The 26,050-nt window shown below is 47.9% G+C and overlaps 1 protein-coding gene across 2 annotated transcripts in view; it reads left to right on the top strand.

Moving 5' to 3' along the window:
• Positions 1–26,050, top strand: part of MYO7A (myosin VIIA) — a 110,692-nt gene that overhangs the window by 25,690 nt on the left and 58,952 nt on the right. For both annotated transcript variants that reach the window (XM_065678881.1, XM_065678882.1), the window contains exons 3-5: positions 16,188–16,301; positions 17,914–18,066; positions 24,919–25,103. In XM_065678881.1, coding sequence (XP_065534953.1) covers positions 16,188–16,301; positions 17,914–18,066; positions 24,919–25,103 — 452 coding nt within the window. The remainder of the gene's footprint in view (positions 1–16,187; positions 16,302–17,913; positions 18,067–24,918; positions 25,104–26,050) is intronic.

Below are 26,050 nucleotides of genomic sequence, written 5' to 3'. Positions count from 1 at the left end.
GATGCTTTTGCACTTCCATTTTGCCACTCCTGGGTATATTTACAGATGCTGCTGTAGCGATCAGCAGTACAGACTGGCTCGTGCAGTGATTGTGCATTAGGCTGATGCAGTCTAAGGGGACTGTCTTTCCCCTGTTGACCGCATCTGTGGGGATGTGAGTTTTGCAGACATGGGATGGTGATATAGTGGATCCATCCTCCTCTCCTTCTCCAGTCCCTCTTGTTGATTACTGCACAAAGGAGGTGGCATTGTCAGAGGAATGCAGCCCTGGGAGAGGTTCATTTTAAAGGTTCACAAGGATTTCATAAAATCATAGAACGGTTTGGGTTGGAAAGGACCTCAAGATCATCCAGTTCCAACCCTCTGCCAGGGGCAGGGACACCTCACACTAAACCATCCCACACAAGGCTTCATCCAACCTGGCCTTGAACACTGCCAGGGATGGAGCACTCACAACCTCCCTGGGCAACCCATTCCAGTGCCTCAGCACCCTCACAGAAAAGAATTTCCTCCTTATATCCAATCTAAACTTCCCCTGTTTCAGTTTGAACCCGTTACCCCTTGTCCTGTCACTACAGTCCCTGATGAAGAGTCCCTCCCCAGCATCCCTATAGGCCCCCTTCAGATACTGGAAGCTGCTCTGAGGTCCCCACGCAGCTTCTCTTCTCCAGGCTGAACAGCCCCAACTTCCTCAGCCTGTCTTCATACGGGAGCTGCTCCAGTCCCCTGATCATCCTCGTGGCCTCCTCTGGACTTGTTCCAGCAGTTCCATGTCCTTTTTATGTTGAGGACACCAGAACTGCACACAATGCTCCAGGTGAGGTCTCACCAGAGCAGAGCAGAGGGGCAGGATCACCTCCTTCGCCCTGCTGGTCACGCTCCTTTTGATGCAGCCCAGGATACGGTTGGTTTCTGGGCTGCGAGCGCACACTGCAGCCGGCTCATGTTCATTTTCTCATCGACCAGCACCCCCAAGTCCTTCTCTGCAGGGCCGCTCTGAATCTCTTCTTTGCCCAGTCTGTAGCTGTGCCTGGGATTGCTCCGACCCAGGTGTAGGACCTTGCGCTTCATTCTCCATTAGGCACTTTTGCAAAAGGAGAAAACTTCACCAGCGATAGATCAGGAGGACTTGGGTTCCTTAACAGAATTATTATACATTTCTGAGCAGAGTCACAGTGTGCTTAAGTTGGGAACATACAGTAAATGATCTGTCCCATCTGATAGTGTTCTGTTTCCAAACTGACTGCTGGTGAGCACCAAGGGGCAGTGTGATTACACTGAAACAGGGGAAGTTTAGATTGGATCTAAGGAAGAAGTTCTTTACTGTGAGGGTGCTGAGGCACTGGAATTGGTTGCCCAGGGAAGCTGTGAATGCTCCATCCCTGGCAGTGTTCAAGGCCAGGTTGGACAGAGCCTTGGGTGGGATGGTTTAGTGTGAGGTGTCCCTGCCTATGGCAGGGGGGGTTGGAACTGGATGATCTTAAGGTCCTTTCCAACCCAAACCATTCTATGAGTCTATGATTTTCTCGCGATACTTTCCTATCCTTCAGCTAATTTCCTTTATAAATTTCACTTTTGGTGATTTCCCTAGCCTGATGTGGTATGTTTTGTTAGTAGTCCCTAATGTAGTCACTCCCTTCCAAGCACTTCTCCAGCTTCCTTACCTCTCCAGGTCTCTTATCCACCTCCATTCTGCTGAACCCAGTCCCTTCCAGATTTAGTTGATGTCCCCTCATTTTCGGACTGAAAGAGTCCTTTAAAGAAGCATCTCTCCAAACTTTGTCCACTCTGCCCTAGGTATCCACATGGGCCCTTGATGAAGATAGGATGCTACCCTAGATGGTCCTTTGGTGTCCCTTAACCTTGCACACTCAATTTCATGTCCTGCCTGAGGCAATTCCACTTACATCCTCATAGTATTGCTTCTGACCAACTCTTTTACCAAGCAGCAGATGCCCTCCATCCTTTCCCCAGAGCCGCTTTACCAGAATCCAGGCTTATTTTGCATGCGGAAGAACAAAGAGCCAAATGCTGCTGCTTTCAAGATTGGGAAAAACACCTATTTAGAACAGAGCTTTGCCAATGATTTGCACACCACAACTCGGAAGCCTTTTGTGCAATCAGTGTTAATGCAATACGAGCAATTTATGTGCATCTCCTACCACCGAGCCAGACGTTTTATTGCCAGCGCCTTTGCTGGCAAATGACTCCTAAGGTCACACACTGCATTTTCATGATCTGCAAATCACTTTGTAAAGGCATTTTACTGCCCCTTGACCCCATAAAATGGGTAGATCTGGTGTGAGACAGACAGGCAGCCTTTATCAGTAAGGAGATGCTCCAAGTTAAGCAACATTTGCCTCCAGCAAAATGTAATGGAGGCATTAACCGTATTTCCAGGCTGATTTCCAGCCCATTCCCTACAGAAACACAGGCATAATTAAACTATCTATGTGATAATACTCTTGTAGTCTCAAAATTAAGGCTACATGGCAATTCTTAAGCATTCTTCACATGGATCAATTTCCCTTCCTAGCATTTAGGTATTCATACGAACACCAACCAGTTCTGTCTGTTGCTGGATCAGGATCTCTGCCATGCTTCACCTTGCAAACCTACAGCAAAACTGAAAGTAACATTTAACAAACCCCTTATGGAATTCAACCCTTTTCATCGTAAAGTGGATAAAGTGTGAGACAAAACCCCTCTGGAGGCCACATCTCCTTGTGCAACGTATGCAGAATGGACTGTCCATGTAATAAAACACCCATGAGGAAAATAAGAAGTACCAAGAAAACAGGAATTATTTGCTGTGCCAAAATCATGCAGAGCTTATTTCTTTCATGGTTTTATTCTTTAAGTTGCTGTCTAGCTCCAGTCTTACTCTGTCCTGTCTAGAGTTCAGGACATCCATATGGAAGTCTAATCCCACTGGCAATCTTCACACCCTCCATTCCTGGATAATTTCCTGTAAGAAAGCATAGACTCATATCATAGAATGGTTTGTGTTGGAAGGGACCTTAAAGCTCATCCAGTTCCAACCCCTGCCACGGGCAGGGACCCCTTCCACTGGAGCAGCTTGCTCCATCCCCTGTGTCCAGCCTGGCCTTGAACACTGCCAGGGATGGGGCAGCCACCCCACCACCCTAAACTAGGTCCAGCTTGCTTTCTCAAGCTGTAGCTATTGCTTTGTTTGCAATGGCTGGTGCTTATTTGGTGGGATTTGGATTTTGAAGCTTTATGGATTGGGGTGTTTGAAAGGGATTGATGTTCAGGGTCTGGCTTCTGATCGCTTTCTGAAGGCCAAGTCTCTTCAATATGTCCCCAGCAATCTATAACCCATTAGCTGTAATGGCATCCCAGGCTCACAGTTCGAAGGCATCCACAGTGCGCTTCCATACGTGTCCTGATCCAACAAGGCAACTGTCTTGGCTGGGTCTGCCAACTACAACTGTGATCTGAGCAGTGACAATTGTCCCTATCTTTATCATCATGTGTCAACATAAAAACTCCACTCTTCCTCTGTTTGGAACCTCTAGGTTAGGGTTTTTCCAGCCAGACTTGTTGACTGGTCCTTTAATAAACCCACTTGTCCTCTGAGGTCTCTAGCTTCTAGGCTCCTTCTGGAACTTCACCCCGCTGTGATGGTGTGAAATTTGGGATTAAAATGCACGCTCTGTCGTTCCTCATCCTGCTGAAGGTACTGTTAGCTTGTAAATTCAATTAAAACCAATGGGGAAACCACCAGAAAAAAACCTGCTGATGCACTCGGTAATTCCAGAGAGTTACAGCAGATGGGGCTGGTATTGTGCTGCTGGGAGCGCATGGTGCAGCTCAGAGGCTGGGCTATCTCCCCTCTCAGAGGGACCCACCACCAGCAGTTTGGGTGGATCCAAACATGATAGACAGAGGGGCTTGAAGAGTCCAAGCAAGTGTCTGCAGTTACCATCCTGCTCTGGGTTTCCACTTCAAGGGTTGTTGTGCATGGAGCCAACCCTGAAGTCCTCAAAGCCATGAAGCAAGCAATGGAATATGGATGATTTTGCTAGGTTTTAATAAATATTGGTAGGATTCATTGCCCAGAGAAGCTGTGGCTGCCCCATCCCTGGCAGTGCTCAAGGCCAGGTTGGACACAGGGACTTGGAGCAAGCTGCTCCAGTGGAAGGGGTCCCTGCCCATAGCAAGGGCTTGGAGCTGGATGAGCTTTAAGGTCCCTCCCAACCCACACCATTCCATGAATCCTTTTGTTATCTGTTTCCTGATGACAAAATAATCCCAGGTACTTCATGTTCTCAGGATTGTTTTTGACGCTTGGAGTATGTTTTCTCCTTCTGGACAGATGCTACGTTTATCCCGGCATCTCTGCACCCTTGTGGCTTGCACCTAAGGAACAAAACCCAGCAGCAAGACATTTTGGATTGCATCACGATCATAGCCGGATCCTTTTGTTTTCCATTGTACTTTCTCCTGTCATCCATTCCTCCCAGGAACTGGCTTTTCCAGCACACCCCTGGAGCAGCCCACTTCTCCCTTAAGCGGTCATATCACAGACTCCCTCAAGATGCTATCGACTGAGCTGCAAAATCACTTCCCCTCAGCACCCCTTGCCTCAGTAACCAAGACAACCCTCAGTGTGTAAGCAAAGGCAGTGTGTAAATAGGGCAGTGCTGCTCAGATCTGGCATGGCAGTGATGGAAAAGCAGCATTATCCCCCTTTCATTCAATATTTCTGGAGATGAGACATGGTATTTTGAGTAATAGGGCTTGTCTGGACCTGTCACTGCCACTTTGGCTAACGCAGACCCTGAGCACAGGCATGTAAACTGCATTTACATGAGCATAGATCACCACTATATGGGAAAAGAACGCATTTTTACTAGGATTAAGCACTTCTTTGCACTATACCATTTCTGTTTATGCAGGAATAGGTGTGGAGATTACAGTAGTCCCATGTCTATTTGCACAGAGGTACTAACTGCAGGCTAGCTTTTGGTGAGGTTCTGAAAAGGCAGATAGAGGAGGAGCCTGAAGTAAAGAAACAAAGCACGAAAAGATGAAGCTGAAACTCCAAAAGAGAATTGGACAGGTTGCTTATGCAAAGTGAAGATTTTTATCACAGATGGTGGAAAAATCCTGCTTTGTTTCCCCAGGAATAAAATCAGGTAAAAGAATTCAATTCATGTGGTTGCTTTCAGGCTTCTTCAAACAGCCTTTGTGAGCCAGGCTGAGAAACATCCCTTCCAATTTACATTTGTGTGTGATCTGGGTTGCTATTTTGCCCTTCATCAGCCCTGTTTGTTGGCATTCAAACTGTGGCCTTCTGTGGTCTTGAAAAGGTTGCATGCCTCAAAGGTAGAAAACATGGGGTGGAAATACCTGATTACCTCCATCTGTTGTATAGTTCTGTAGCTCTCGTGCTCATCAGCTGGGGCTCTTCTTTCATGACTATAACGATATAATATATTGGATATAGGGAGGAAATTCTTTCCTGTTAGGGTGGTGAGGCACTGGAATGGGTTGCCCAGGGAGGTTGTGAGTGCTCCATCCCTGGCAGTGTTCAAGGCCAGGTTGGACAGAGCCTTGGGTGGGATGGTTTAGTGTGAGGTGTCCCTGCCCATGGCAGGGGGCTTGGAATTGAATGATCTTGAGGTCCTTTCCAAGCCAAACTATTCTATGATTCTATGAATCAAATCCAACACCTCTCTGCCTTCACCAGGGGATAAAGCTCCTGCAGGGGCCAAACCAGCAAAACACTGAGAAAACCCCATGAAAATGTTGCTGCTGAGTTAATTCCCTGATCTGGTTCATTGTGGGTTCAAATGGAGTCATAGATTGGTTTGGGTTGGAAAGGACCTAAAGATCATCCAGTTCCAACCCCCCTGCCATGGGCAGGGACACCTTCCATAGAGCAGCTTGCTCCAAGCCCCTGTGTCCAACCTGGCCTTGAGCACTGCCAGGGATGGGGCAGCCACAGCTTCTCTGGGCACCCTGTGCCAGCGCCTCAGCACCCTCACAGTAAAGAACTTCCTCCTTATATCCAACCTGAACTTCTTCTGTTTCAGTTTGAGCCCATCAGCCCTTGTCCTATCACTACAGTCCCGGATGAAGAGTCTCTCTCTGGCATCCAAATCCAAGAAAGGAATGGGAGCACACAACTTAGCTATGTTGTCCAGCTATAGGGCCTGCTGGAACCAGCATCCCTCCCAAGCTGTGCTCAGAGAAGATGTCATTCCCTTAGTCCTATCTTCCTAATGTATAACATACAGAACATTTAAAGGAAAACATCCAAACTCTTTGCTTCTGGGTGGTTAAGGGCAAGGGGTTTACACTGTGCCTCTTATTGTAAAGCAGGGAGCTCTTAGCTGCACCTTCAGGTGCTTTTGGAGATGCGGTTGACTGTTGTTGGCAGATTGGGAGTGGTTATGGGAGCTCCCCATGTGATACCAGTGCAAAATCCCTCTTCCTAGGGACTGATGGAGTGTGTCTTGTGTGATAGTGAGTGCTCCATCCCTGGCAGTGTTCAAGGCCAGGTTGGATGAAGCCTCGGGTGGGATGGTTTAGTGTGAGGTGTCCCTCCCCATGGCAGAGGGGTTGGAACTGGATGATCTTGAGGTCCTTCCCAACCCTAACTATTCTATGATTCTATAGTACTGTTGCATGCTCCCATCCTAAATCATTTCCCTATTGATTCCTCCTGGTTTTATTCTCCCCATCCCTGGTTTTCCAGGTTTGTCCATCTTTTGATGGCTCTGTTGTCTTCCTTTGGAGTTGTTTCATTTGCATCAAGGACAGGACCCGGCTTGGGACCACAAAGGCTCGATCCTTGTTTCTTGTTCCATTTCTGTGTTTTAACAGGTATTTAATCACATCCCAAGTGGTGGCCATCAGCTTTTTGTGTCAGAGCTGACACTCAGTGCTCTGGCACAGCATTTGGGTGGGTGATGCTCATATCTACCCTAATCTGCTTGTAATGTCCATGGACTGCTGCATTCCACACTTCCTCCTCGATGGTAATGCTTTAGGAGTCATGGATTAAACCTTCTATTTCCATGTCTGTCTGCTTAAAACCCATTTCTGAGCCAAGAGGTCCCAAAACCTCAATGACAAGCTCCTTGCCAAAAGCCAAAGATGGGTTTGGACAGCACTGGGAGCTGAGCCTCATTGCACCACACTGAATTGCACCCTGCAAACCTGATTAGATCCATCATTTCTGCTCCCGGAGCCTCTGCCTAGCCCTGAGCCCTAACTAGGATAATGCTAGGATGGATGCCTCACTTGTGGGTTGTTTTTTCCCTCCTGTCAGTATTGAGGTTCCAGGATGAGCAAGCTGTGCATTGATTATTGAATTATTTAAGGATTCCTCTTGCGTCTCTGCCTTTGCTTCAGAAAGCCTTTGTGTGGAGCACGTTACCTTGGCTGACAGCTGGTGCCTGATGTGCTACAAGAAATGGGGAAGAGAATCTGATTTATTTATGAAACAGGAGAATTACGAGGGTTACTCACTCCCAGCATGCGCGTCTCTTGCACTATGGTTTGTAGTTAAGTGGAAATCCAAGCTTTTCCTTCCTTTCCCACCTTTTCTTGATGCTGCTGGCAGCTGCACATCTAAAGATGGGGCAAAGAATAGAGATGAGCAGCCCTAATGCTCCCATGGGTTGTACAGCTGTGGCTCCAGGAGAAGCTCCATTAAACGAGCAGGGCACATCCATGTAATCGAGAGCTGAATTGAATCAGACAAGTGATATCTAGAGGTGATGATATGTGGGTTTAGTGCAGCACAGACTTTATACTGGCCAAAGGATGCGGGTAGCTGTCGGAAGTCTACGTTGGCACAATCTGTTGCAATGCACCAATGCATTTAGATTTCAGTTTAGTCTGCAAATTACATTGGAATTTGGAGCTGGGGGAATGCCTGTGTTTGTTCTTGTGTCTGTGTGCACTAAGGGTTTTCTGCCACAAGGACAAGAAGTAAGGAAGTAAAGGACCTGGCTTGGTTCTAAGCTCTCTGGAGACCTGGGTATGAGATTGTGTCTGTTCCCATAAACGTAATCAGTGATTTTCCATATCCTCAGCAATTTATCTTACAGTCCTTAGGGCCTTCCAGATTTCTACCTCCAAACTGCCCTCTTCATACACCCCTTTAGGCCAGTATAATCTGACTTGGTTTATTTGCCTGCTTTATGCAGAGGTGACCATAGAAGTGTCTCTTTCTTTCCCTTGAATGTAGAAAAGAAATAGAAATAAATTGAAATAGAAATAAACATAGAAATAGAACAGAATGGTATAGAATAGAATACTATAGAACAGTATAGTAGAATAGACTATTTCAGTTGGAAGGGATCATGGCAGGGGGTTGGAACCAGATGACCTTTAATGTTCCTTCCAACCCAAACCATTCTATGACTCTATACAAGGATCACCTGCAAGGATCTGGATGTCTTGCTCAGAGGTGCTCACATGCACTGTGTTAGTTGAGTCCCACATGATCTGTGCACTGAATAACTCAGCTTTGCAGTGATAGCTGCAAAGTAACTGGCTCAGGAGCCCTTCCTCAGTGCTGGCAGTGCCTGATGCATTGTCTTTGGGACTGAAAAACAGGCTGGGGCAAAGAAACCCCAAGCTTGTACTGAATTAGGTGGTTCACTTGCTCTGAGGGTGCTTCCTGAAGGAATCATTCCCCATTCTTCTCCAGCAGTGAGACCACACCATCACAGTAGTGCTTAATGGAGGCTCAGCTCTCTGCAGCAGCATAAACCTATTACACAGGTCACATCAGTTCCGTAGGATAAGAATTTACCCCTTACTCTGTGTATGCACAAAGTGTGTCAGAGCAGGCCCATGATCTTGGCTGTGCTGCTGCAGGAGAGGCACAGTAAATCATCAGATCAGGGTCCAGCATGGCTCTTGTGGCTCATAATTCCATCCCTGCAGTGAAGAGTCTAATGTTACCCAAGGGAGCTGTAATCTAATCCGGCTGGCATTGCTGACGGGCTGCCAGCCAGCTAAAGGTTTGCTTTCCTCCACTGTGTCCCTCCCCTTATTGTCCTAAGTGTGTTTGTTTGTTTCCTACATGGGGCATAGCACGTTCCCTTAGAAAAAGCATGCCGAGAGGAAGCTTAATGCTGTTGCTCTGCCCCTTGATGCATACAGAAGAGAGGCTGGTTTCCAAGCCGGGTTATCCCTTCCGAGGGTTGGGATTTCCCGTTTGCAGGAGGCAGCACGCTTGGCCGTTCAGGCAGGAAACACTGCAAATGCATGTGATAGAGTTCCCAGAAGATCTCCTTCAGCAAATTCAGCATCAAGGGAAAAGTAAGCACATTCATGTATAGGAGATTCAGAGCGGCCCTGCGGAGAAGGACTTGGGGGTGCTGGTCGATGAGAAAATGAACATGAGCCGGCTGCAGTGTGTGCTCGCAGCCCAGAAAGCAACCGTATCCTGGGCTGCATCAAAAGGAGCGTGACCAGCAGGGCGAAGGAGGTGATCCTGCCCCTCTGCTCTGCTCTTGTGAGACCTCACCTGGAGCATTGTGTGCAGTTCTGGTGTCCTCAACATAAAAAGGACATGGAACTGCTGGAACAAGTCCAGAGGAGGCCACGAGGATGATCAGGGGCTGGAGCACCTCCCGTATGAAGACAGGCTGAGGAAGTTGGGGCTGTTCAGCCTGGAGAAGAGAAGCTGCGTGGGGACCTCAGGGCAGCCTTCCAGTACCTGAAGGGGGCCTATAGGGATGCTGGAGGAGGGACTCTTCATCAGGGACTGTAGTGACAGGACAAGGGGTAATGGGTTCAAACTGAAACAAGGAAAGTTTAGATTGGATATAAGGAGGAAATTCTTTACTGTAAGGGTGCTGAGGCGCTGGCACAGGGTGCCCAGAGAAGCTGTAGCTGCCCCATCCCTGGCAGTGTTCAAGGCCAGGTTGGATGAAGCCTTGGGTGGGATGGTTTAGTGTGAGGTGTCCCTGCCCATGGCAGGGAGGTTGGAACTGGATGATCTTGAGGTCCTTTCCAACCCTAACTGTTCTATGATTCTATGACTGCAGAGACTGGATTCACCCCTCTGGGCTCCCATCTTTACTTTACCCCAAGGATAAACCAGGGCAAATCATTGAATCTTCATAGGGTTGTAGAACAGTTTGGGCTGGAAGGGACCTTAAAGCTCACCCAGTTCCAACCCCTGCCACGGGCAGGGACCCCTTCCACTGGAGCAGCTTGCTCCAAGCCCCTGTGTCCAACCTGGCCTTGAGCACTGCCAGGGATGGGGCAGCCACAGCTTCTCTGGGCACCCTGTGCCAGCGCCTCAGCACCCTCACAGGGAAGAGCTTCTGCCTAAGAGCTCATCTCAGTCTCCCCTCGGGCAGGTTAAAGCCATTCCCCTTGGCCTGTCCGTACAGGCCCTTATCCTAAGCCCTCTCCAGCTTTCCTGCAGCCCCTCTATCCATTGGAAGGCTGCTATAAGGTTATAGTTTTATTCAGTCCTTCCTTCCCCATGCATACTCTCATTCATTATCAGCTTTGACTTATCTTGTTGTTTCTAGGGGAGCCAAAATGCAGTCATTTACAGCACTGCGTGTTCAGGTCATGCTGGAGGTAGACATCTCCCATGAGATTGCCACATTTGAGCTATGTCTCCTTCTCCTTGTATTATTATTGCATCTCATGTACATTTTTGCTTGCTCCTTTGGTAGACATTCACCTCATTAATCTCTCACCTGGCTTCTTATCCATGAGACTCGACCTCTTCCTTACTTCACCTGCACAGCTACAAGAATTGGACGCCTTGTTGTTCCAAGGCTTTGTAATATAGCTTAAGCTGACCTTTGGGCAAGGATTGCCTCATTCTTGTCACTGCTGTTCAGTGATGAGCAGAAGTAGCTTGGTATGAGTTTGATGCACCCATCATCTACTGCTGTCTTGGTGACTGTGTAAAACCTGCCTTCACCTAGAAAGCTTTCCATCAGGAATATGTCCTCTTCGTCATGGACAAATGGAGTGAAAACCTGGTAGAGCCAAGGTATCAGACTTTTGCGTTAAAATAGTGATAAATGAGAATGGCGTGGAAGGCTTAGCAGCTGCACCATTATCCAGTCATGTGTTGCTCTGGTCTGTATAAGTGACACCAGTTTAGATTCAAGAGTTCTATTGAGGAGACTGGGACCCAGATAGATTGACCTTAAGTTCTCTAAATGATGAGAAAAGCCTTTCCTAGCTGAAATCTCAAGTGTATCAAAGGTAGGACAAGAAAAAGCAAATCTGGGGGGACTGTGAATTGCCTTGTGCTCTTCTACTTGGGTCATCAGTCCTGATTAGTCCTTACTAGACCCTATATAAGGTCTCCTCCCCATATAGAAGGAGAGATTGCAGAAGTCTGAGAAACTGAACATGAGCCGGCTGCAGTGTGCGCTCGCAGCCCAGAAAGCAACCGTATCCTGGGCTGCATCAAAAGGAGCGTGACCAGCAGGGCGAAGGAGGTGATCCTGCCCCCCTGCTCTGCTCTCCTGAGACCTCACCTGGAGCATTGTGTGCAGTTCTGGTGTCCTCAACATAAAAAGGACATGGAACTGCTGGAACAAGTCCAGAGGAGACCACGAGGATGATCAGGGGCTGGAGCAGCTCCCGTATGAAGACAGGCTGAGGAAGTTGGGGCTGTTCAGCCTGGAGAAGAGAAGCTGCGTGGAGAGCTCAGAGCAGCTTCCAGTACCTGAAGGGGGCCTATAGGGATGCTGGGGAGGGACTCTTCATCAGGGACTGTAGTGACAGGACAAGGGGTAATGGGTTAAAACTGAAACAGGGGAAGTTTAGATTGGATCTAAGGAGGAAATTCTTTACTGTGCTGAGGCACTGGAATTGTTTGTCCAGAGCAGTGGTAAATGCCCCATCCGTGGCAGTGTTCAAGGCCAGGTTGGATGAAGCCTTGTGTGGGATGGTTTAGTGTGAGGTGTCCCTGCCCCTGGCAGGGGGTTGGAACCAAATGATCTTGAAGTCCTTTCCAACCTAAACTATTCTGTTATTCTATGACTCTACAAGTGCATCCATAGAGCAACCATGCGTAGAGTCAATACGACCTCAATATCTCCATGGTCCTCATGTTAAGCACATTTCTGTTCCCAGCCAGGCTCTCCTCTCACCTATAGGCACACAGGCTGTGCTGCCCTGCACACCTTCCACTCAATTATTTACCATCCTGTTGCTATGGATCTACTGGAGGCGATCAGTTGAAAGAACATGCAGATGGCCTCTGGTTTTGAGTTCCCGCTGCGCTTTGCTTAATTTGGTATGTAAAGGTATTAGGTTAATTAAATGCCATGTGTTGCATGGGGACCGACTGCATTTGTGGATTAGGAAGTACCTGAGGCTGTTTCTGTGCTGGAAGTCCTCAAGCTGGCAGATGGTTATTTCATTGAGAAAGGAAGGTAATGGAGAGAAGTCACAGGGAAATGAAGAGTTTTCCCTTTAATCCCGCAGTCGTCTTTCCAGAATGGGTGTTTGTGTCCTTCACTATCACCCCTTAGGCTGGAAGAATTGAAGAGAAGCAAAGTTATACAGTTGGCTTTAAGACACTCACAGTTGTATGGAGTGAGGATGCGGGCTGGCCAGTGGGAGACCATGGTTGGTGCATGGAAGCTTTTCTCCTAGAAGACCTTAACCAAGAGCTACATTGTGAATCAGATCAGAGGGTGTCCTGCAGGCAGTAGGCATGGTCACGTTGGAGGTCTAAAGCAAACCAGCCGGAGCTCTGGTATATCCGTGGTGGAATACATGTAGGAAGCAGAGGGACAAAGCTTTCTTTGCTACTGCAAAGCTTTTGGAGATGCTGAAGAGGAAGAAGGTTGTTTTTGTGCAGCCATGCCCGGAGGTGGTGGAAGATCAGGAGAGGGACCAGGGCAAATGGACACTGCTCCGCAACGTCAACCAGGCCCTGAAGCCCACCACCATGTTAGCGGTAAGACAGGGGGTCCCATTCTCTGAGCATGGCTGGAAGCCATCAGAAATCAGCCTTGCTCTTTGATGGGATCCTTGTTCTGCTTGTGCCAGCTTCTCTTACCTTCCTCCTGAGTCTTTGTCCTCCCCAAGCTCTGTAGCATCCCTGTGGTGCAACCTTCCCATTCTTTGCATTTGGAAGCTCCTCCTAAAGATCCTCTTCATGTATAGTGTTGATGTGTGTGCGCCCATGGTGGTGTTTCCCTCTCTTGCACCACTCTTTGGTTATCAGCACCCACAGCATTTGTGGTCCTGAGGGTCTGCCCCAGAGTGTTTGGAAGGACCCAGAGCTATGTTGAGGAGGAAGAGTTGGACTGTGTTGATTCTATCAAATGACTGGTTGATCTTAAGGTCCTTTCCAACCCGAACTATTCTATGGTTCTATGATTCTCACTTCCCTGGTACCGTCATGTGTGTTGGAAAACAAACTGCATCAGTTTAGGCGTGAAGCAGGTTATGCAACTCCTAAGCCAGTCTGTCCAAGCTGGTAAATGCATGAATCACCCTGATTTACCCTGAAATCCCCAATATATCTGCTGCTTTGGGGGCTGATCTGATGGTGATTGCATCAGTGGAAGGCGTGTAACTGACTTCCGTGGGGGTTATATCAAATCGATTACAGTGAAGGAAGGAAATAGGTCGTCACTCTTAGTAAGTGATGTTATTTGTTAACACCCCCCTGGCCTTTCTGAGCTTACCAGCTTAGCCCATCCCATAAGACTTGCTTTATTTCACCAGTATTAAGAACTGGGCTTTAATGTGCTTAGAAAGAGCACTTTGAAGGGATGAGCACTCTGTGCATTAGGCGGGGAAAGCACAGGAGTTGTGTTAGTGTTAGTACAGTATCACTTTACCTTAGGGAGAGCAGAATGCCTTTTTGTCCCAGTTCTGTGCTAACAGCACATATGAAGCAGGCTGCTTTTACAGCTATTCAGAATTGAAGATTAAACCCCCCCCAACCCCAGCATTACACTTCCTATTTTCTTGATCAAGAGCAATCTCTATGAGGTGTCAGATGGGTTTTCTCCTGAGCAGGGAGTGAGCGACCTGGTTTTCCTCTTGCTGTCACCTTGATCATGTTACCCTGTGCATGAATTCACCCGGCTATGCAGCGAGGATAACGGTGCTGAACACTCTGAAGTGCTTTGAATTCCTTCGGTTAAAGGAGCTAAGGAATAAATATTAATAGAAGTCGATTTATAATGTATATCTGTGCGTGACTTACTGCATTCGTTAGTTGTTTTCTTCCTTTTAACTCAGTTATGAGATGTGAGGATAAGGGAGTTAATGAGAGAAAGATCTGAACATTGTATTTTGATGAGCTGGGTAAAGATACTTACAAGCCGTGCTGTAGCACAGCCCTCTGAGGAAATGAAAACCCAACCTAAGGGCTGGATCCTCAGCTCCGTGTAAGCAGGATGCCTTTGTTGGTATCCTAAGTGAAACCTAGCAAGCAGTTGCCAAGGGTGGAGCCTACCACAAAATGGCTGGGAGCTCCGTATCTGTAGTGTTCCTCCATGTGCAGGTCCCTGGGGATAGCCTTACATCCCTGTGGCACTCACTGGTTAGTGTCAGTCAGAAGTCCTGATGAGCAATGGCATGGATGGTGAGCATTTCATCACGCTGTATATTGCTACCCATCTCTGGTTCCCACCATCCAGAGGGGAGCTGAAGGTTGTTCAGCCACGCATTAGGTCAAACCAAGTCTATAAATACTCTATCCATAGAAATGCTCAATTGTGGTTGCTCAGGAAAGAGGTTCTATAAGAGTGGACAGAATCATGGAATGGTGTGGGTTGAAGGGACCTTAAAGCTCATCCAGCTCCAACCCCTGCCACGGGCAGGGACCCCTTCCACTGGAGCAGCTTGCTCCAAGCCCCTGTGTCCAACCTGGCCTTGAGCACTGCCAGGGATGGGGCAGCCACAGCTTCTCTGGGCACCCTGTGCCGGCGCCTCAGCATCCTTGCAGGGAAGAACTTCCTTATATCCAACCTAAATCTTCTCTGTTTCACTCTGAACCCATGCAAAGTGATCCCTCCTATTTTTCCCTTTCCCTTCTCCCAGCAGTTTTTCAGGACTTCCAGAGGTAGATCCTGCATTTGCACTGTGTTTTATAGGTACTAGTGGAGCTGGCACCAGGAATATGGCATTAGGTGGAGCTACAAGTTCACAACATTAAACTCAGCTGCATGAAAAAGTACATTTGCTTGCTTGATGCAACCATGCCAGAGTAATTTAACAAGATGCTTTCCAGTTTTAACACCTCTTTGCATTGACAATAGGGGAGGTAAATAACTCTGCTTGGCTTCAGTGTGGGTCCTGCTTGGGAGTTTAGTTTGGGGTGATTTGGGGGTTTGTGTTTGTATTGAGGGAAAGCAGCTTCTTTAAAAGGCTTTTTGCATTTGAGTAATTTAATATCCACAGAGCTGATGTGCAGATAGTCCCTGCCCAGCAGGACTCACAGAGGTCTATGGCATCACATCAGTGACATGGAGCGAGTGGATAGGGGTCAACTGCTTGCTGTGTCTTCCAAAGTGAAAACAAAAGGGGCTCGAATGAAAGAGGTGAAACACATGAAACACGTAAAAGGACACAGCTTTTTATGCTTTTTGTAGCTAAACTTTTCCTTAGACATTATGGATGCTAAAACTTTGCACAGGTTCAGGAAGCAACTGGACATGGTCAGAGTAGGTAAAATTCACTAAGAAGTATCAAATGCAAAGAGCCCACCTACAGATCACTGTAGCTGGGAGACCTCCTGAATATCTATCTACCTATATCTACCTCTCTGGTATGGTCTTAACCCTTCTTTAGTCATCTCCTTTCAGTAGTGTCCAAGGCAGGAGAATGTACATTTGATAGTGTTTATATGGAAGGGAAAAATAAGCCTCCAGATAAGGCTTTCCAGAGCTCAAAACCACCTCCTAAGTGTGACTTTCCAGTCTTGTACATTACAGAGGGGAACTTCTGCCTGGGTGGGTTTTTCTGCCTGTATCACTGCTCTGTAACCTGCTTGCTGCAGGATGCAGTCTGTGACCAGCAATGACTCACAAGCTCATGAAATACAGGGATAGTGAAGTGCAGTGGTTTGCAGTGGAAGTCATTTGACTTGTACCAATGATTTGAGTACAAAACATCAGCAACTTGTACCCCAAGGGATGCTGAAGCTTCTGCAACACTGAGTGTAACTGTCCTCTCTTTGATTCCAGGGGGATTATGTGTGGATGGACCTCAAAACCGGACGGGAATTCGATGTCCCCATTGGAGCGGTGGTTAAACTGTGTGACTCTGGACAGATCCAGGTTGTGGATGATGAAGGCAATGTACGTATAAAGGGTTGTAAGGACCCTTGTTCACCTATTCTGGATAGGCCAGGGATCACAAGAACGTGATGACTGACTTTGCCATAGACTTCTCATATGTCTTTTGAACTTAACTCTGCCACAGTTTTCTATCTGTAAATACACTATAATGTTGTGTTCCTACTTTTGAAGTTGTTTCGGGACTGACAAGTCAAGCAGCTTCTTGGGTTCAATGATAACAGAAGCCTCCGAAGTACATTTAGATAGCTCTTTGAGCAAACCCACCTCGGCCTGCTGTTCCTCTGCTGTTACCCAGTCCTTCCTGGCCTCCTACCAACACAAGATGTGCCCAAACACTGGTTCTCCTTCAACTTCCCACCTCTAATTCTGTGCTGTGGTGGCTGGTTTAGAGTAACATCTTGATCACAAGCAGAGGGTGGTCTCAGGAGGTTCTTTACATTGGTTTCGCAGCCTGAGATAATTGTATATTCTCTCATTCCCTTCAGGGGTGGTAGAAAGAGATTTGGTTCAGCAGGGTCCTTGTGTCCCATTTGTAGCAGCTTTTGAAACCTTTTAGAAGTGATCCAGAGGAGGCCATGAGGATGATCAGGGGACTGGAGCAGCTCCCGTATGAAGACAGGCTGAGGAAGTTGGGGCTGTTCAGCCTGGAGAAGAGAAGCTGCGTGGAGACCTCAGAGCAGCTTCCAGTGTCTGAAGGGGGCCTATAGGGATGCTGGGGAGGGACTCTTCATCAGGGACTGCAGTGACAGGACAAGGGGTAACGGGTTCAAACTGAAACAGGGGAAGTTTAGATTGGATCTAAGGAGGAAATTCTTTACTGTAAGGGTGCTGAGGCACTGGCACAGGGTGCCCAGAGAAGCTGTGGCTGCCCCATCCCTGGCAGTGTTCAAGGCCACGTTGGATGAAGCCTTGTGTGGGATGGTTTAGTGTGAGGTGTCCCTGCCCATGGCAGGGGGGTTGGAACTGGATGATCTTGAGGTCCTTTCCAACCCAAACTATTCTATGATTCTATGATCAGACTAAACAACACTGCCATCAAAAGCAAGATTTTTCCATCCCTCTGTATCCCTCTGTCCTTCTCTAAACCATCTTCTCTCTGCCCAACATTATGTTGTGGCAGAGGGCTAGCCAGGGATGTGAAAATGTAGTTGTGTGAAGGGAAGAACATATCTGCTATTTGTTAGAAGATTCCCTGATGTACTGTGTGTCCATGCTGTCCTGGATGATGGTCCTGCCAGTATGGCTTATGTCTCATAGAATCATAGAATGGTTTGGGTTGGAACGGACCTTAAGATCATCCAGTTCCAACCCCCCTGCCATGGGCAGGGACACTTCACACTAAACCATGGCACCCGAGGCTCTGTCCAACCTGGCCTTGAGTGCTGCCAGGGATGGAGCATTTATGTCTCTTTGCTACTGCAGTAAACCAAAAGATGCTTTCCTTTCTGCTCTGAATCTTTCCAATAAGTCATTGACATGCCTTAGGAACAGAAGTTATGGCCTGCATGTTTATGCTGTCCTGTGTGTGTTGTTCTGTCTCGGTTGGGCTGTTTCTGTCTCTCATCCTAGGGGTATCCCATTTGTCTTATCTTTATCCTTGCTCTCTTCCCAGGAGCACTGGATTTCCCCGCAGAATGCCAGCCACATCAAACCCATGCACCCCACCTCCATCCATGGAGTGGAGGACATGATCCGCCTGGGGGACCTGAACGAGGCGGGAATCCTCAGGAACCTGCTGATCCGCTATCGGGAGCACCTCATCTATGTGAGTGTCCTCCCACCTCCATCTCTTGTTCTGTACCGCACCCTCTGCTCTCTTTAGCTCTGGGGAATCCACATGGGGAGCCCCCTGATTGAACTGAGCATCGGGGTTTCTACCTTCACCTGGAACCAAGTGATAGAGGGCTTCTGCAATGTGGAATCATAGAACCCCAGAGTGGTTTGGGTTGGAAGGGACCTTAAAGCTCACCCAGCTCCAACCCCTGCCACGGGCAGGGACCCCTTCCACTGGAGCAGCTTGCTCCTAGCCCCCGTGTCCAACCTGGCCTTGAGCACTGCCAGGGATGCGGCAGCCACAGCTTCTCTGGCACCCTGTGCCAGCGCCTCAGCACCCTCACAGGGAAGAGCTTCTGCCTAAGAGCTCAGCTCAGTCTCCCCTCGGGCAGATCAAAGTCATTCCCCTTGGCCTGGCCCTACAGGCCCTTGTCCCAAGCCCCTCTCCAGGTTTCCTGCAGCCCCTTTAGGCACTGGAGCTGCTCTCAGGTCTCCCCTTCAGGAGCCTTCTCTTGTCCAGGCTGCCCCAGCCCAGCTCTCTCAGCCTGTCTTCAGAAGACACATTGCAGAGCTTATGGGTGCCCCAGTGAAGGACCCCCTATGTTAGGTAATGAGCAAAGTCTCTGCCACCTCACTGTGTAGCTGCTGTAGAAGTTTTGGGGACGTGCATTAACTTTCCGCACACAATAACCAGTTCAACCCAGGCCGTGTGCATGCTGTAGTAATCCTAAAACAAAAGCCTTTGGCAACTGCAGGCTGGCTGTGGCCTTTCTGCCTTCTCTCTCTGAACCATTAACTCATTCAAGCCAAGCAGGTGAGGAATGGAAAGGCTGAGAGAGGTGGGAATGTTCAGCCTGGAGAAAAGAAGGCTCAGGGAGACCTTATCCCCATGTGCCAGGAGTTAAAGGGTGGCTACAAGGAAGACGGAGACTCCCTGTGGACAAGGAGTCCCATGGAAAAGCCGAGGGGTGATGGGCACAAGTTACTGCTGGGGTGATTCCAGTTGGACACAAGAGGAAATTTTTCCCATTGAGATAAACCAGTCATTGGAATGATCTCCCCAGAGAAGTGGTAGATTCCCTGACATTGGGCACTGTTGAGATTGGGCTGGACAGGGTGCTGGGACATCTAGTCTAGGTCATGCTTTGCCTACAAAGGTCAGACCAGATGATCCTTAAGGTCCATTCCAATCTGGGATTCTACGATACTATGAATTGCTGGGGGTGCAGAGTGTGGAGAAAGGATGAGGAAATGCATGCATGAGCTAACTGGGAACAATGAAGTGAGCAACTCCCAGGACAGCTCTAAAGTACCTTCCCCATCAGTGTTTATGACTTCAGGTTGCCTGGGATCCTGACGGCTGATCTCTTGGGAGGGCAATGCCCTTCCTTAGGTCAGCTCAGTCATGCTCAGTGGATCCAGTGCATCCTTTCCAACTCAACCAGACGTTCAGAATCGAGGGGTTTACAGGGAGCCAGCCAGAACTACATCTCTTTTCTGCAATAGCCTCGCAAAGGCCACCTCCCAGCAGGACAAGAGTCAGCATTCTGGTCTCTGGACTGGTTTTATCAGTGTGCTATAGGCTGTGTAGTCTGGTGCACATTCTTGGGGCAGAAGTGCAGAGTACCTATGCGTGTTTGCCATTAGCTGATGTACACAGACAGCCTACGAATATATGGAACATTTGGTGTTGCCCTCACATCCTGCTGTTTTCACTCAGGTAAGTGCCTGCTCTGCCTTTGGAAACCTCTTCAAAGCCATCTGGCAATCTAATTTCAAAAGGCTGTAGAGACTACTGGATCTTCAGGCAGAGGGAATGGCAGTACAGACTTCCCAGACAGGATAAGCTAACAGACCATATCCAGGACCTTATCTACCAATTCTGCTTCTTCTGCTTGATATCCAATGCCTCTTGATAGGATGGTTTTGATTTAGAGCTGGGCAGTGATGGAGAACACACCACTTTGACGTAAGCTGTTCATATGGTTGACAAGTCCCTACTGCCAACTCTGGAGGATATTCATCTCTTCTTTAAAAGATGGGTTTCAATCCTAGAGGAAGTGGATGTGGTTGCTGAAAGGGCACCCCTAGATCCACGAAGTGTGGAGGAGAATAGAGAGCCCCAGATTCATCTCACTGAGGCACATTATTGGCTGTGCACGATGCCCAGGTATTGTCTGTTTAAAGTCATGACCAGAAAATGATCTACACATCAGATGAACTGAATTACCCCCTGGAGCTCTCTTCAGGGAGCCACAGCCATAATGATACACTAGCAAAAGTTAGCAGCCCAACTTCATGCTTGAGGTGCCGTCTCCATGTGCCCTAAAGCACCCGTGGCAGTCGCCAGAGATATGGGTAGAGCCAACAGAGCCAAGGCTGCCTTTCAGCTGTGCAAACATAGGTGCCTGTTGGGTGAGGTGATTGCTTCAGAGCTGGCTGGGGCTTGGGTAGAAGAGTTTATGTTGGAACCTCAGGTTGGAGGCCTACGGTCCACTCTCCTCCAGCTCAGAGCATGTCCATCGACAAGGTTAGATGTGGTACTCATGCGGATAACTAAACTCAAGCAACCTGGATGCCACCCAAGAAGTACTGATAGCAAGTAGCTGGTTGGCTCATCCAGGGAACATGTATTTATCCATTGCTTGTGGGCACCTTACAGTGGTGCCAAGTGGATTCCCACAGCTTTCTCTGGGAAAGCTGGGATCATGTTGGGTACTTTTGCACTCCTGTCCATGCGTCTCCCCTGGGGTCTCCAGCAGGCAAGTGCCTGTTGTCTCACCAAGTGGACATTGGTCCTCAGATAAGATCTCATGTGTGCAGTACCGGATGGCATGTGAATACACCCAGCTCCTTCATGGAAGCTCTGCCTCTGAGCTCCCTCACCAAGCTGTTCACAGGCATCCAGGGAGATGAGGAACACAAATGGATACTGTGCAGAGCGCGTTTGGCAGCATCATACTAATAAGGGCTAATGCAAAGGGCAGCTTCTAGCCTGGAGGTGAGCGTGGGCAGTGATTTGGGCTGAAATGAGTCAGTAACCATGTGGTTTCTCTACTAGTTCTTCGGGTCTGATAATGACAGTGCCATGTGTCCTACAGAGCTACTGCATTAGGGATGGCCACATCCAGCAAAGGGATTTGCATCACAGAGGTTCCAGGTTACTGTTCTTGAATTGCTCCACACCACTAATGGCTTTGGAGCTCCAGCCCACATCCTGGGCACAAGGCAGCAATTAGTGCAATCTCAAATCAGAGTGACACTGTCATAATGACAGAGAGCACATAGCTTGATGGAGAGGTACATAAACCACCTCTATTTACACGTGTGTTGTTGAAGGCTCGGGATCTTTAGATCTCATCTTTCAAGAGTGGTGGCGCTAGGATGGGTAGATTTGTATTGAATGTGGTGATTAATGGCAGTTTTGCAAAGCCAAGGTACCATATAGATGCCATATGGATAGGAGATACCCAGTGTCCTGGGGTGTTTTCTTCTGTGGTATAAATTAGTCTGTCTTAAAGATGATGAAGCTCAGTGTGACTTCACCTTCACTGCTCAAAAGGATATCTGGGCCTGCTGAGTAAAGGTTTTCCAACAGGACTTCAGTCCCTCTTGTTTCCTCATCATCTGAGCTTTGTAGAGGGTGTAATCCTGCTCTAATAAAATATACTTTTCCTTTTCTCCTCCCTCGTATTCTACTCATAAGACAAACTGCGGCGGGAGGGTAAGTATGACTCTTGGCACTGTCATTTGCAATCACTGTCATGCCTTACACCAGACCACTTGTTTCAGTTCACCGTTGTGGCATTCTCATTTACTTTTTGCACCGCCATTGCTGCTGCTTCACAAAGGCACTGAGAGCATCATCCCCCTTGTCTCAGAGCTTGATCCTCGTGGTGAAGCTGTGATACCTTCCCCAGAGCTGGAATGCCCCCATCCTGTGAATGTAGTTAAAGCTGTAAATGCTTCTAAGTAATGAACTTAACCTGAAGGAAAGAACCTTCTGCAGCTAAATAAGAAACACTTCGTCAAGAACTTACTGCCCATGGTTTGGCTTGCATGCACTAAGAGAAACTACGCTGAATAGCCAGAGCATCTGGTGGGGAGTTTGGACTCACGAGTAAGGTTAAATATCTAGAGATGAAACCAGTGCCTGCTGCTGCTCTCCAAGGGTTGCCAAAACGCAGTAATGCTCGGTAGAGCTTTAGCCCCATCAAAATCCAGATGAAGTCAGCCGTGGTGTGCTGGGTAGTGAGGGCAGCAGGCTCAGAAGGGATTTGTTTGGGGCTTATTAAAAGGTAGGTCATGCAGGCATGAATTTGCTCCGAGATGTGGTTCCTGTGGTCAGCTATGGCAGAGCCTCTGCTTATCGGTAGAGCTTTATTTTCCCAAGAAAGGAGGGCTTTGCCTTCACTCAGCCATAGAAACCAAAGAGATAATGTTTCCATGGAGGTGCCCTTTGGTCCCTCATCAGCAAAGCAGACAAAGTTTTGCATTCCACCAGCTGTGAGAATGGGGTAAATTGTATTTATCAACTAGGAATAACCTACAAAAACAAGAGTTTGTGCTGACAAAGTATTCTGTGGGTCACAAGGGAAAGGTCAGTGAGAGCATCCAGAAAGCATTCCTGCACCTAATGGTTAACTCCTTTAAAAGCCTCGCTGGCTGCATTCGGGGCAGGGCAGAGCAGTGTGACTGAAGTGCAGGGATTTCAGTGGCCTCTGCAACGTCTTTGAAAAGGAAGATTAGAAATGTCCCTAAAGTTAACCTGGTAATAAACTACGAAGTGGAGAAGAGCCTTCCAAGTATTTCCCCCAGGGCTGGAAGGAGAATTGGGGTTCATTGGGGATTGTGGTAGCAGAATCCCATTCAGAATGTGAGCTCACTCCTCTGAGCACAAAGTTTCCCTGCTCTGGCCCTGTTGAGGCTGCTCTGGGACTTCTCAGCTCCATTACTCCAATGCCTTCTTCCTCTAGCATCCAGTCTACATGATTTCACAGCCAGTTTCTACCCTTTGGATTTGTGACAACTTTGTCTTAAGCTTAAAGAGATCTTTTCCTTTACTGGCATGTAACTCCCTATTACAGGGGAGTCTGTTGGGCCCTTTCTCATCACTGTAAAGTCAAACCTCACCTGGGACTGAACAGAAAGTTGCTCTCTGGTGTTGGCTGGGAAGTGAGGAGTCCCTAAGGGCTTTCAGCATCCCTACTATGGGACACAATTGCCACCTACTGGCTGTCCTTCCAGAAGCCTGAGCTGGTCGGAAGTGTTACATAGGCGGTGGCAAACAAATTATGATCTCACTGCCCTCAATCCCTTTCCATCCTAATTGGAGGATACTGGGCTTGTAGGGGAGAAACCGGAGCTGTGTCTCCAAGTCTACCTTTGAACTCACCAGCAGTTGTTTTGCTGCCTTCAGAAATGAGGAACAGCTCAGCCTTGTTTCATTCATCAGGTTGCAGTATGCACCAAAAGAGGAGCAGGCAGCAGAGCATGGAGAGATCTTCTCAGTTCCTAAACATCCTTCCCTGTGCCACTTCGCTGCTTTGTGACAAAGGGTTATTGTCAGTTTTAGGCCACTCGCATAAAACCCCATAAGGATCATTTTCATGTTGAAATGATTTTTTCCCTGAAAAAATATATAATATATATACATAGAATATATATGAAAAGAATACATAAAAAATTACTCTTATAACTTCAGTTGCTGGAAGTTAACCTAGAGAAGGTGATTTGGCTCATTTGAAGTCATGGAGTGAAAGTAGCCTTCATCTCATGTTCCTTGGTTAGCCCAAGGTGGGGCCCTGTTCACTCTCTTGCTCTAGACACTAACTTCTGGATAGCTAAAATAGGGGAAGGGGATCCTTATTCTCTGCCCTGGGCTTGGGATGTGGCCAAACCTCCAACGTTAGAGCTGCATCTGAGCAAGATGACAAAAGTCCTTTGGTGAGAGGCTTGAGGGAAATGATTCCTAGAAGGGCAGTAATGAAGGAGCAAGACACAAGAGAGCTGCCGAAGACTGGACAGAGAACAAGCAGCCATTGGAATAACCTCCCCAGGGAAGTGGTGACGCCGCAGTGTTGGACCCTGTTAAGGTTGGGCAGGACAGAGTGCTGGGCCATCATGTCTAGGTTGTGCTTTGCCTTGAGGAGTTGGACCAGATGATCCTTGAGGTCTCTTTCAACCTGGGATTCTGTGGTTCTATGGCAGCTTTGCTCATTCAAGTGCCACAGGGAGCATGGGATGGACCAAAGACCATTTTCAGTATGTCAGGACTTTGTGGGACAGGACAAGGTTTAAAACTGCAGCACGAATAGGTTTGGTTAGGCAGGGATTGTAGAGAAGAACATATTGCAGGGAGAGACTTAGGAGATCTGTTATGGATTTGTCAAAACAGGTTAGACAGACATCTGTCAGGAATGGTTTGGATCCAGCTGGTCCTGCTTTGAGATACAGCAATGGCCTTAAGGTTTCTTCCATCTCTAGTTTCTCATGATTTGTGGGATGCAGGAGGTATGTATGGATATGTGCTGGCTTTGGAGATATATTTTGCAAATATAAGCTTGACTTGAATCTCTGAATCTTAACTGGGGAGCATCCAAAGTATGAATTAAGGCTTGAATTCACGCTGTGCATGAGCAAGGCTGAGCATGAACTGATTTAATTTGGGACTTATGTTCCAGTTCTGCTCCAGGCTCCACCCTGCATCTTTGGCTTGACCATCATCTTTCATCCAGCTTGTGAAATGCCTTGATTTTTCTGGCTTCCACACTCCATCCAAATAACCAAAGCCTCTCGGCTACCTCTCACTGTCCCTATAACCCTTCATGTGCTTCTCCTGCAGACATACACTGGTTCTATACTGGTGGCAGTAAACCCCTACCAGCTCCTACCCATCTACTCACCCGAGCAGATACGCCTGTACACCAACAAAAAGATTGGTGAGATGCCACCACACATCTTCGCGATCGCTGACAACTGCTACTTCAACATGCAGCGCAACAACAAGGACCAGTGTTGTATCATAAGGTGAGCTGTGAATCTCCCAGTGGACCATATCCTGAAAATGGATGATGAGCACTTTGCCATGTGGTTGATAGGGAACAGCTTACCAAATAGAAGCAGAAATCTGAGTGACCCATTAGATCTTCCATTCCAGTGCAGAGTTGGCCTCTGTTTGTAGTCACTGTTCCTAGTAAAGATGCTTCATCAATCCTTTGGTACTTACCCCACAACCCAATAGATCTCATATTTATCTTTAACCTCCCCTTTTAAATTTAAACTCATTACTCCTGCAGACATCAAAGATGCCAAGATCTACACATTCTGCACAAGGAAGGGCCAGGAATAAGCTTGATTGCTGGACCTGTGGTTGTTCTCAGTGGTACACTGATGTCTTCCTGCATGGCACTGCTCTGAACTGACCAACCTTAAGCATCCTATGCCCAGCATTTCAGACACACAAGACTGAAGAGGCCATGCAGCAACGATTACTTTGCAGGGCTAAAAATGCTTCATATGGGAGAGTCAAGGCTAGATATGGTGCAGTGGCCAGCTGGCTCTGAGAAGTGAGGCTGTCATGCCACGGGGACAGGGATGGTTACTGTATGCCAGGAAGGTCCATTTCTATCACTGGTATTTGCTACCCCATACATCAGACAGGCCATAGGCTCACACCAAGAGATTTCTGCCCAGCCCTTTTGTACCATCACAAGATTAACAGAAGTTATCTCTCAGTGAAGAGAAAGCTTTGAGGAGTAGCTTTTGCTTCCTGCCCCGTGATCTCCTCTCATACCCATACCCTTGGTAGGACAAGCCTAGGGCACTTGTCAAAGTGCCTGCTGATAAAAGGCAGCATTTCACAGTCTGCTTTCTAGTGCATTTTGACAGCTAAAAACTGGTGATGAAGAGCAAGCTGTTCTAGTGGAGGGTGTCCCTGCTTGTGGCAGGAGGTTGGAACTAAGTGAACCTTAAGT

This window comes from Lathamus discolor, chromosome 4, assembly GCF_037157495.1.
Source record: "Lathamus discolor isolate bLatDis1 chromosome 4, bLatDis1.hap1, whole genome shotgun sequence".
Taxonomy (NCBI): Eukaryota; Metazoa; Chordata; class Aves; order Psittaciformes; family Psittacidae; genus Lathamus; species Lathamus discolor.
The sequence above is the reverse complement of the archived record's forward strand: the minus strand, read 5'-3'. Positions and strand labels throughout refer to the sequence as shown.